Source organism: Stenella coeruleoalba, assembly GCF_951394435.1.
Source record: "Stenella coeruleoalba genome assembly, chromosome: 11".
Lineage (NCBI taxonomy): Eukaryota > Metazoa > Chordata > Mammalia > Artiodactyla > Delphinidae > Stenella > Stenella coeruleoalba.
Window position 1 is genome coordinate 57,458,621 of NC_137157.1, and position 11,794 is coordinate 57,470,414.

The 11,794-nt window shown below is 44.6% G+C and overlaps 1 protein-coding gene across 4 annotated transcripts in view; it reads right to left on the bottom strand.

The window, feature by feature from the left end:
- OS9 (OS9 endoplasmic reticulum lectin) overlaps positions 1-6,815 on the bottom strand; it is a 29,532-nt gene extending 22,717 nt beyond the window's left edge. For all 4 annotated transcript variants that reach the window (XM_079937669.1, XM_079937667.1, XM_079937668.1 and 1 more), the window contains exons 1-5: positions 6,647-6,815; positions 6,046-6,222; positions 4,833-4,896; positions 4,626-4,702; positions 4,342-4,440 (exon numbers count right to left, since the gene is read on the bottom strand). In XM_079937669.1, coding sequence (XP_079793795.1) covers positions 4,342-4,440; positions 4,626-4,702; positions 4,833-4,896; positions 6,046-6,222; positions 6,647-6,808 — 579 coding nt within the window. In that variant the 5' untranslated portion in view covers positions 6,809-6,815. The remainder of the gene's footprint in view (positions 1-4,341; positions 4,441-4,625; positions 4,703-4,832; positions 4,897-6,045; positions 6,223-6,646) is intronic.
- Positions 6,816-11,794: the final 4,979 nt, after the last annotated feature.

Below are 11,794 nucleotides of genomic sequence, written 5' to 3' on the forward strand. Positions count from 1 at the left end.
CTGTATGTTTGAAATGTTTCATAATTAAACATTTTAATGGAAAAATCTTAGACCTCTCTGAAATCTTACTTAATGTACGAATTGAGATAGGGATCCAAATTTATTTAATTCCAGATGGCTAACCGATTGCTCCAAAACTCCCCGGAAACTGCACTTTTACCAAACGCTGTGCACACTGCTCCCGCCAAGGAGGCACCGGGAAGATGGAACTTCACCAGGCCTGCCCCGGAGTGGGGGATTCACTCAGTCACTCAGGCTACGAACTTGGGTGGCCCATCAGGATATAAAAGCAGCCACAGAGGAACGCCCTCAACTTTCTGCCACTAAAACCTCCAGACTCCCCAGCAAATATGCCATCTTTCTGTTCTAGTTACAAGCACAGAGCCGCCTCCTCAGGATCGCAGCCCTGCCCACATTCTCTTCTCATTCTTTCTCCTGAACCTCAGCCTTGCCTCCTTTCTACTAGGTCCACCCAGCATTTAAACACGCTCCCATCTTAACACATGAAACAATAAGCACAAAGTCCCACTTTCCCAAGCCCACAGCCCTGCTAACTAGTGCTCGCCTTTTCCCTTCCCTTCACAGCCAGACTTCTTCAAAGATTCCCACTTCCTCACCATGTTCCTCAACACCTCAGCTTCACCAGCCCACTAAAACTGCTCTGGTGGAGATTGCCAATGACCTCTGGCATTGAGTCCAACCCAAGGACTGGTCAGGGGAGACTGGGAGCAGAGGACTTACCAATTTTCATCTGGTTCCCATCCCTACAGTCTGAATTTTTATTTCCATGTTCCTGTTTTGCTTTTATTAAAATAACAATTCCTATGATCACCCACAAGCAGTTTTTAATCCTCCACTTCCTTGAAGGTTCAGATGCAGCCAACAACACGGACCAGTCCCTCCTTGAGACATGTCCTTCCTGGGTTCCATGTCACCACAGTCTCCCTTCTGGTCGCTTCTTCTTGGCAAAGCTCCCTTCTGCCCAGGCTTTCAATGCTGGCTTCCTCACAGTTCTGTCCCACTTCTCACTATATCCTGTTTCTTGGGCGGGGGGCGGGGGGGGATTTCATCCATACCATGGCTTCAATTATTAACAGTATGTTGATGGCTCCAGCACTCTGGGTTCTATTTAGATCTCTCTCGTCAGCTCCAGACCCACAGATCCACAGCCTCCTCAGATATCTCTACTTGGATGCCTACAGCCACTAAAATCATCGTATTCAACATCAAAATCATCATTTTCCTTCACCAAACCTACTCCTCTTCCCACTGTACCCATCTCAAAAACAAATCACCATCCATCCAGTTGCTCAAGCCAGAAACCTGGGAATCTTACTATATTGATTTTGCCCCTTAAATCTCTCCAATAATTCACATGTCTTCACCCCTGGACCACCTTGTTTTCTCACCTGGATTACTGCAACCACCTTCTCACTGGTCTCCCACCCATTTGCTATGCTCCAGCCAGAGCGAGCCTTCAAAACCAACACCGAATATGGTACCACTCTGCTCAAAATACTTCACTGGCGCCCCCTCGTTTCTCCGATTGTCCAAACCCCTCAACACGGCTACAGAGCTTCATGACCTGTGCCTTGCCCCTAAAGACTGCCCAGCCTCATCTCCCACAATTCCCTCCAGTCACTGGGAACGGCTATCGATCCCTCCTGCCTCCAGGCCTTTTGCACTCACTGTACCTTCCGCCTGGAACGCCCTCTCCTTCCCACTGGTCTATAGCTGCTGGACTAACTCTTCATCCTTCAACTGCTGGTTCAAAGGCCACCTCCTCCAGAGGCCTCCCCTTGACCTGGACTCGATTAGTTCCTTTATTGTGTGCTCCCCTGTGAAAAGTGCCTCACCCATCAGCGAGTTTTCCCTGCTTCCTGTGGCTCTTTATTTAATGTCTGTCTCCTGAGAGCAGGACTGGGTCTCTCAGTCACCATTTCATCTCCAGTGCTTAGCACAGGGCATATGGTTCAGCAGATGTGAGGAAAGCTGCCTTCAGTTCTCGGCCTACTGGAGGTACAGACAAGTAAAGAAACAATACGATCAAGCGCTATAATAGGTCATATATGTGTGTGGATGCTGTGGGCTGCTGTAGTCTGAATGTCTGTGTCTCCCTAAAATTCGTATATTGAATTCCTAATGCCCACTGTGATAGTATTAGGACGTGGGGCCTTTGGGAGATGCTTAGGTCATGACGATGGAACCCTCATGAATGGGATTAATGCTCTTATGAAAGAGACCCCACAGAGCTCCTTTGTGAGGACACAAGAAGTCTGTGACCTGGAAGAGGGCCCTCACCCAACCATGCTGGCGCCCTGATCTCAGACTTCCAGCTTCCAGAACTGTGAGAAATAAATTTCTGTTGTTTATAAGTTACCCAGCCTGTGGTATTTTGTTACAGCAGCCCAAACAGGCTAAGACGGGGATATATGTGGACGTGGTTGCATGTGTATGAAGCGCTGAGGGAACACAATGAACTTTCTGGGCTAGCCAAGAAAGGTCACGTAAAATAAAGTGGCCTTTGAAATGGCTCATCATTTCTTCCATTCATTAAGAATCTCTGGGCACCTACTTGGTGCCAGGCGCTGTTGAAGGCACTGAGGATACAGCATAAAATGAGACAGACATTGTCCCTGACTTCCTGGAGCTTATTCTACTGGGGATAGAGAGACAGATTAAACTCAAAAAATAAACTAATTTCAGGAAATGATACATGCATTGAAGAATATAAAACACCGTAGGTGTTTACCAGGATCAAGGCGGAAGGGTGTGTGTGTCTGTGTGCCTATGTTAGGTCTCCCTGTGGAGGTGTCGTAGGTGTATATAACCTGACAGGATGGAGCCAGCCATTCAAAGATCTCTGGGAAGATGGCGCTAGGCAGAGGGAACAATGAGACTCACTGGTTCAAAGGACAGGAAGAAGGGCAGTGGGACAGAAACGCAGTAGGATGTTATACCTCCAACCCAGACCCTGTCCCGGAACTCCAGAGTTACAGACGCAACTACCAACTGACCATCACCACTGGGATATCTAATAGGCATCTTGACCTTCATATGTCCAACACCAGCCTAGTTTCTTCCTCCAAACCCGTTTCTTCCCACTTGAGTAAATGACAGTTCCATTCTCCCAGCTGCTCAAGCTAAAATCCCTGGAGTCATACTTGACTCCACCTCGCATCCAATCCATCAACAAATCTTGGCTCTACCTTCAAAACAGATCCGGAATCTGGCTGCTTCCCACCACCTCTGCTGCTGCCACCCCAGCCTGTGCTGAAGTATTTGGATCCTATCCTTTGTGTGAGGCATAATTATTGAAGGCTTTCCAGAACTTGGCAGAGAAGGGACACTTGCTCATAGTGGTGTGCCGAAGCCAGGTCAGGCCAGTTCGCCAGAGCCAACTGGTAAGTTTTCAGGGATGTCGCAAGATGATTGACATCACAGTGATAGTATGAATTTTGCCACGATGGGGATATTTATACCATGGATACTGGCAAACATTACGTCTGGGCTTCCCCCTCCACCACCCCACCCTACCCTGGCGATCCCCGTGCTCCGCATTTACCAGCACACAGCTGCATGTGCAAATCTGTATTACGTGAAGATAATTCTTGTGTCACGTGGTTCTCTACAGGTGTTTATGTTTGTGAATACACATTAGAATCACCTGAGAAACTCTGCCTACCATACAGCTGTCTGCCTGAACTCAGTTAAGGACTACTGGATGGGGAACACTTGTTAAGAGGCTGTTGGCAGTGATGCAAGTGAGATGAAGGTACCAAGCATGGGAAAGAAGAGGCGAGTTGTGAGAGAAGTCTAGAAGTAGAGAGTGGACTTTGTTGTTGACCCTGATTCCTTTCTTCCATATCACTTCTCAGTTTGTAATCACAGGCTCATTTCTGTGATTCTTTAATCTCTGTCTTCCTCTCCTGACTGTAGTCCATGAGGGCAGGGGCTGCGTGTCTGCTCACCACTGTACCCCCAGAGCAGAGCCCAATACCTACACCAGCACGACCTCATTGCAGAGTCGTTAAATGATGAAAGGAGGACGATTGAAGAAGTAAGAGTCAATAATGACACTCAGATGTCCAGCTTAGGTGACAAAAAGGAGAAACACAGATAAAAGTGTGGTTGGGGGTCCAGAGGGGAGGATTTGGGAAATGTTGACTTGAACTGCCTCTGAAAATCCAGGCAGTGACGCGAAGCTAGAAATATGAGTCTTAAACTTAGAGTTTAGGGTCTGGGAGAGAAACTCTTGACTATACCACGCAACCCTGCCCTCTTCCCTTAGAATCTGAGTTGTCACTGGGCGAGTGTCAACTTCCCTCACCCAAGACTCACCCGAACCTCAGCCTCCCGGGGCCTCCCGTTGAGGTCGCATTTGGACCCGTTGCCATAGGTCTGGCTGTGGTAGCGTTTCAGGCGATGCTGCTTGGAGGCCTGGGGAGGACATCAGGCAGGAGGGAGGGGTGTGAGAAAGACAGCAAGGGGGAAGAAGAGCACTTTATCCTAATAGCCACCAAACCCCAAGAAACACGTCAGCTAATCCTGACCCTCCCCTTCTCGTCAGGGCTCTCAGTCTGCAGCCCAGACCCCTTTCTCTCCCAATCCCACACTCCTGCCACCTTGGCTGTTTCATCATTCCAGTCGAAGGCCGATTGGTAGTAGCCGAGATAGAGGACTTCACCTTTGATCTCTGAATCTGCAAGAGAAAGCACAGTGAAGCGTGGTTACCCTGTCCTCAGAGGACTAGGAGGGAAGGGAACTGGGGAGGCAGGTCACCTTCCATGACAGGTTGCTGAGGGCTTAGGAGAAATGTAGGCGGGAGTCACCTTCCATGTGGTACTGCTGGATGTGGCGTCCATAGCAGAATTCATATGTCCACCAGTCCTTGGTCTGACAGTAAAAAAAAATGAACAATCGGGGGATGGAGTACAGATGTCTCTTCTTGGAACCAGAATCTCTCCTGGCTCCAAGACACATAATCTCTCATTTACTTTTCATCTCCCTCTGCTTCCACACTCAATCCTCCAGGTTCTCGGTGAGGAGGGAGGGCCTGTTTGCCTTCTGTGACTTGGAGAGAGACCTCTACAGCCTAAGTGGTTTGCACCTGGAGGCTTTCCACTCTTCTCTTTTTATAAAAAAGTCCTTCTTTGGGGACCTCCCTGGTGGTCCAGTAGTAAAGAATCTGCCTTGCAATGCAGGGGATGTGGGTTCGATCCCTGGTTAGGGAACTAAGATCCCACGTAGCGTGGTGCAACTAAGCCCACGTGCCTCAAACTAGAGAGCCCACGCGCCCTGGAGCCTGCATGCCACAACTAGGGAAAAGAAAAACCCGCCTGCCACAACTAGAGAGAGAAGCCCGCGCGCCGCAGTGAAAGATCTCGTGTGCCTCAACGAAGATCCCACGTGCAGCAACTAAGACCCAACACAGCCAAAAAAAGAAAAAAAATCCTTCTTTGTCGTCCATAAAGATACGAAACCATGATATCCTTGTAGCATTCAGACCAGGGAAACATAGAATATTAAAGTATTAATTGAACTCTCTTATACTGTTTTAGCCACGGGGGATACAGCTGTGAACAAGATAAATTCTTTGACTTCATAGACTTACGTTCTAGTGCTAGGACTCAAACCAAAAATGAATAAACGGACGATTCAGTTAAAAAGATGATTTCAGATCATGAAAAGTGCCATGATGAAAATAAAATAGGATATTGGGCAGAGAGTGACAGGGGAGGGGGTGACTTTACCAGGAAGGCTTCTCTAGGGGAGTGCCCCTACTGCCCCACATTGACCCTCTTTAGCACCTTAGTCTTAGCTTAACCCTTATTCTGAGCTCTTCTAACTCTCCTCTACATTCAGCAAAGTGTCATCTGTGGTTACAGGATTCTTTGCTTCTCTCCTATCTGTACAATATGCCTACTCCTTCAATGGCCTTCTTAACTCCAACAGATCCTCCCCATCACTCCTCATTCACAGGCACAATGGTTCCCAAATAGATAGTTTCCAAGCCCTAGTTCCCTCCATCCCAGTCCCTTTCACCTTCAGCAGGCAGGGCGCATCTTTCATTGGGCTCAACAACTCAGGGATCCCAGGCCCTTGGTAAGCAGGTGCCTCCTCCTCCCTTTCACGCTGGAAGTGAATAGCTCCAGCTGGCAGGCGACATTCATAGCGCTGCTTGTACTTAGAGGAGACAATCACCACGTCCGAAGCTTGGCTCTGGGAAAGAAGTGGGGGTCGGGGGGCAGGGAGGCAAAGAGAGGTTGGGATCAGGGAGAACAACGAGATCCCTCTTCATATCCTGGGGAAGAGCCCAGTCAAGACAGAGAGAACCACAAGTCCTCCAGCTGTGTTTAGCGAGTGAGGGGCGAGGGCACTCCCACTTCTCCACGGGGGAGGAGTCTGAGTGTTTCAATCAGGAACTGGGACCTGAAGTGGACAGTGGGAAGCCCCACCCCTCCCAGGCCCTGGCCCCAAGGGAATGGGTCTCTGATTACGACCCTCCGGAGTCCTCATAAAACCCCTGCTCAACTTCCCGATTCTCCTTAGGCTCCCGCCACAGACTCCACAGCTGCCCTTCTTCCTCTACCTTCTCCCCCTTCCCCTTCTGCCCCGGACCCTCGTCCCCTCTACGCCTCCTCACCTGCCCTCCCATGACAGGCAACGGCAGTATCTCGATTCCATAACGCATCTCACTCAGCTCCTCCAGGTTCAGGCTCCCGACACCGCCGGTCAGACTTGCGGGAAACAGGAGCCCCAGAAGTAGCAGCCCCAACAGACTGGACAGCAGCGTTTCCGCCGCCATCTTTCGTTCCCCTTCTAATCCAGAACAACTCCTTCCGCCCTAAACCTGGCGGCGGCCTCACCCCGCCCATCAACGCCACAAGGTGTTATTGGCTAAATGTTCTGTCCCTCTTATGTGCCCTAGTCCCATTTGCTAATGTGGCTCCAAAGCCCACGAGGAGGTGGATCACGACGATTAGCAAAACCACTCGCTGCTCACGATTGGTCAGAGAGGCCAACCAATCACCAACGATATCGGACCCCCTCCCACCCTCTATCAGTTCCAGAGAGGCACCGTCTACCCGCTAGGCCGAGTTAAGCAGTTTTTCTCGGTCCTCGCCCAGCTGTAGTGCGCATCTCTAATTGCTTTTTAAGCCTTTTCTTGTATTGTGTCCGGCCGCCGCCAGGCGGAGGATTGAGGCGTATGGGTGCGTGCACGCAATACTCCTGAAAGCTGCTTAATACTTGTGGCAAAACAATTATTATATAATAGTATTCCTCTTTTCACATATACATACAACTTAAGGGCAATCTGGTAATTTCTGTCAAAACCTTTCGGCGCGATCCTGCAGTTGTCGTCTAATAAAATCATCCTAAAGAAATAATGAGGACTTCCAGTTGAAAACTGGGAGCTGGGGGGAGAGGGGCAGGCGGCGAATGCACGTATTATCCTCCAGGCCATGTAGGAACAAAGGGACAGGGAAAGGAGACAACAGCAGCAACATTTTAGAAGCTAGAAAGCAAATGGAGGAATGGTAACTGATTTAGCAAACCTGTGAAATTGATTCCTAAACAAACATAAACATGAAATGACTGTATCTTTGGAAAAACTCATCTGGAGAATCTGTCCAGCCCCAAAAAGAAATCCCAAAGATACTCTCATCAGGCTTCTCTTAAAGAAATAGGTGAAGGAATCCTACAATTAGGCCCTTGGCCTATGTGCCCCAGCCCTCACACAATCTTTCCAATCAGCTTTTTAATATCCTCATTCTAAAATATAAGCTGACAGCCAAGGATCATAAAACATTTAAGGAAAGTATTTAATGTACAAGGAAGACACCAAAACAAGCAAGAAGAAAAAGAGCAACTTAGAGGAAACAAATTGCAAGGGAGAAAAAGCAACTGAAAATTAAACAAAAAATCCATCAAGATCCTCGGAGAGATAATATATTGTGTGTGTAAGATAACAACAGGAATCTATTTTTAAAAGTAACTACTATTCAGGTAAGAAAAAGAGAGCTCTTGGAAATCAAAACCATGATAGCAGAAATAAAAATTCAGTAGAAAGACTGGAGGATAAAGTTGAACATCAAATTTGCTCTACCTTAGGAGAAAATTAATAAAAAGCAAAGGATCAGTCCAGCAAGTTGAACATCTGAATAATGACAGTTCCACAAAAAGAACAGAGACTCAGAATGGAAGAAATCATCACAGAAATTATTTTAAAGTATTCTCCTGAAATGGAGAACTGAGTCTCTAAATTGAAAGGGCACACTGATAGCAAAACAAATCAGGCCCACACCACATCCATCATTATAGAATTTCAAAACACTGGACACAGACAAACAATTCTAAGAGCTTCTAGAGAGAAAGGACAAGTTGCATACAAGGATCAAGAATCAGAGCAGTTAGGCTTATCAAAACATTGTAAGATAGAAGACAAGAAAGAATGGTTTCAAATTTTTGAAGGAAATTATTTCCAACCTAGAATTCTACACACAGCCAAACTATGATCTGATTATGAGTCCAGAATAAAGACAATTTCAGACATGCAAGGTCTCAAAATATGGATATTCCACGCATTGTTCTTCAGAAAGATAGGAGAGGATTTATGACACCAGGACAAATGTTAGTCAAAAGACAGAAAAGGTATGAAATCCAAGAAACAAGGTATCCTGCACAACAGAGAAACAAAAGGAATCCCCAAGGCGATGCTGAAAGGAGATTCCAAGTTGTAGGGCAGGACTAGAGATCAATTCATAAGATTAGAGCAGTTCAGAAGGATTTCGGAGTGATTTCTTTAAGAAATAAAACTGATTGAATACGAATACATTTGAACTTATTGAGAACAGATTTGTTTAACCAGAGGAGAGCCTGGGAATATATTAATGATAAGTATCATTATGTAGAAAGTTAAGGGGGAAAAAGACATTAATTCCAACGAAAATAAAAAGTTGTGTTGGAAAAGCTAAACAGACTTCTTTTTTCTTCAACGTGGTTGGTTATCCTCACACTAAAAACAACTTAAAATGCTGAGTAAAATATAATTATCTTCCTTCTGAAAGCATGGTAAAGCCAACAGGACAGTGGAGAATTAACAGGCCGAAATCTAAATGAAGTCAGAAAACCTAGAGGGTTTTGACAGTCAAAACCCTGTAGTCACATTTGCTTGGAAGGCATTTGCCAAAGTTGCAGAGTTGACCTTTGTTTTTTTTTTATTTTAATTTTTAAAAATTTTTATTTATTTATTTGGCTGTGTTGGGTCTTAGCTGCAGCATGCGGGATCTTCGTTGTGGCATGCGGGATCTTTCGTTTCCGTGCACGGGTTCCTCATTGTGGTGCACGGGTTTCTCTAGTTGCGGTGTGCAGGCTTCTCTCTAGTTGTGGTGCACGGGCTCCAGAACGCGTGGGCTTAGTAGTTGCAGCACGCAGGCTCTCTAGTTGTGCCGTGTGGGCTCAGTAGTTGTGGCGCATGGGGTTAGTTGCCCTGCAGCATACGGGATCTTAGTTCTCTGACCAGGGATTGAACCTGCATCCCCTGCATTGGAGGGCAGATTCTTAACCACTGGACCACCAGGGAAGTCCCCAACCTTTGTTTTTTTAATGTATTTTTTGAACTCTTTTTAAAATTGAAGTATAGTTGATGTACAATATTATGTAAGTTACAAGTGGACAATATAGTGATTCACAATTTTTAAAGGTTATACTCCATTTACAGTTATTATAAAATATTGACTATATTCCCTATGCTTTACAATATATCCTTGTAGCTTATTTCATACATAATAGTTTGTATTTCTTAATCCCCTACCCCTATATTGCCTCTCCCCCTTCCCTCTCCCCACTGGTAATCACTAGTTTTTTCTCTACATCTGTGAGTCTGCTAGCTTGTTGTATTTTTTGGATCCCGGATGTAAGTGATGTCATACAGTATTTGTCTTTCTCTGTCTGACTTATTTCACTCAGCATGATACCCTCCAAGTCCATCCATGTTGCTGCAAATGGCAAATATTCATTCTTTTTTATGGCTGAGTAGGATTCCATTGTATACATATACCATGTCTTCTTTATCCATTCATCTGTTGATAGATGCTTAGGTTGCTTCCATATCTTGGCAATTGTAAATAATGCTGCTATGAACGTTGAGGTGCACATATCTTTTTGAATTAGTGTTTTTGTTTTTTTTCAGATCTATACCCAGGAGTGGGATTGCTCTATCGTAGTTCTATTTTTAGTTCTTTGAGAAACATCCATACTGTTTTCCACAGTGACTGCACCAATTTACATTCCCACCAACGGTGTACAGATTTGAGCTTTGTTGATGTGTTTTTGTTTTCTAGAGGATGGGACAAAAGGTGCACTAGAGGTGGAGACTGAGAGAAAATCCTCCTGGTAGTGAACCTGTCCCCAGGTCCCCAGCTCCAGGGAACTGCAAGGAAGGTTGCCTCAGTGCCAAACAAAGGAGAATTTGTAATCACAAGTAGGCCCCTAAAGAAATTTACAGACCAATTTCACAACATTTAAATGGCTTTAAAAAAATTCAAGCTGTAAATTTAGATTTAAGTGGTTCCGAGGAGGAGAAAATAATGGCCCAGGCACTTGGCAGAAGCAAATGCAAATCCACTCTGGAAAAATATCCCCTTCATCCCAGGCACCAAAGAACTCCTACAAATCATTTTCCAAGGGAAGTTAGTAACTCATAATGAAAAATCACTAAACCCAAAAGGACATAAGACACTGTGAATGAGAACCAGAAGAAACAACAGCAGAAACAGAGCCCCAAAGAATTCAGTATTGTAATTACCTGACACTGATTATAATTATGCTTACTATACTTAAAGAAATAAAAGAAATTTGAAAATATATCAGAAAACAGGAAACTATAAAAATAATCTAACATATTTAAAATAGAGTTTCTAGAAATTAAAATATAGAGTTTTAAATTAAAAACTAAATAAAATAACTAAATAGTTTAAGAAGCAATTATTCTTCAGAGAAGAATTCCAGCTAATAAGAGCAGAAGGAATGATATACTGTCATCATTTTATAATCCTAACGAAATAATTGATCGAGGCAGTAATCATCAATGACTGTCAGAAACATTAGCTAAGAGCCTTATAGATGAATCAAGCTGACACCATGTGCATACACTGATAAAACTTAACATCATGAAAAGAGGAACAACCAGACATTATGTGCTTCTTGATGGGATACAGTAGGAAGTACAGAGCATTATCTACAAAGAATTCTTGCCAAAAAACCAAGACTCTGTATATAACTACCAGTTTATAGGAAATATGAGAAACAGGACAATATGTTAAACAACACCATGAGAATCTAGAATAAAAGAGGATCAATATTCCAGTTTCTGCAACAAATATATTGCAAGAAAAAAAGGGGGAAGAGGACTGTTATAGGTTAAAAGAGGTTTAGGAAATGTATCAGTCAAATGCAATGTATAGCCTTGTTTGGATCCTGAATCAAACTACCTAGAAAAAGACTTTTATGAATCAACAAGGGAGATTTGGACACTGACTGGATATTATATGATATTAAGATATCATTGTCAATTTTGCTAGATGTAATAATGGTATTATGGTCATGTTAAAAAGATACTCCTTATCTCTTAGAGATACATACTCGTGTATTCATCAGTGAAAGAGTATAATGACTGGCATTTGCATTAAAATAATTCTGTGGGAGTCTGGGAGAAGTGGTGGGAGTATAGATGAAACAAAATTGACCATATTTTTAGTTGAAGCAGCATGATAAATACATGGAGATTCAT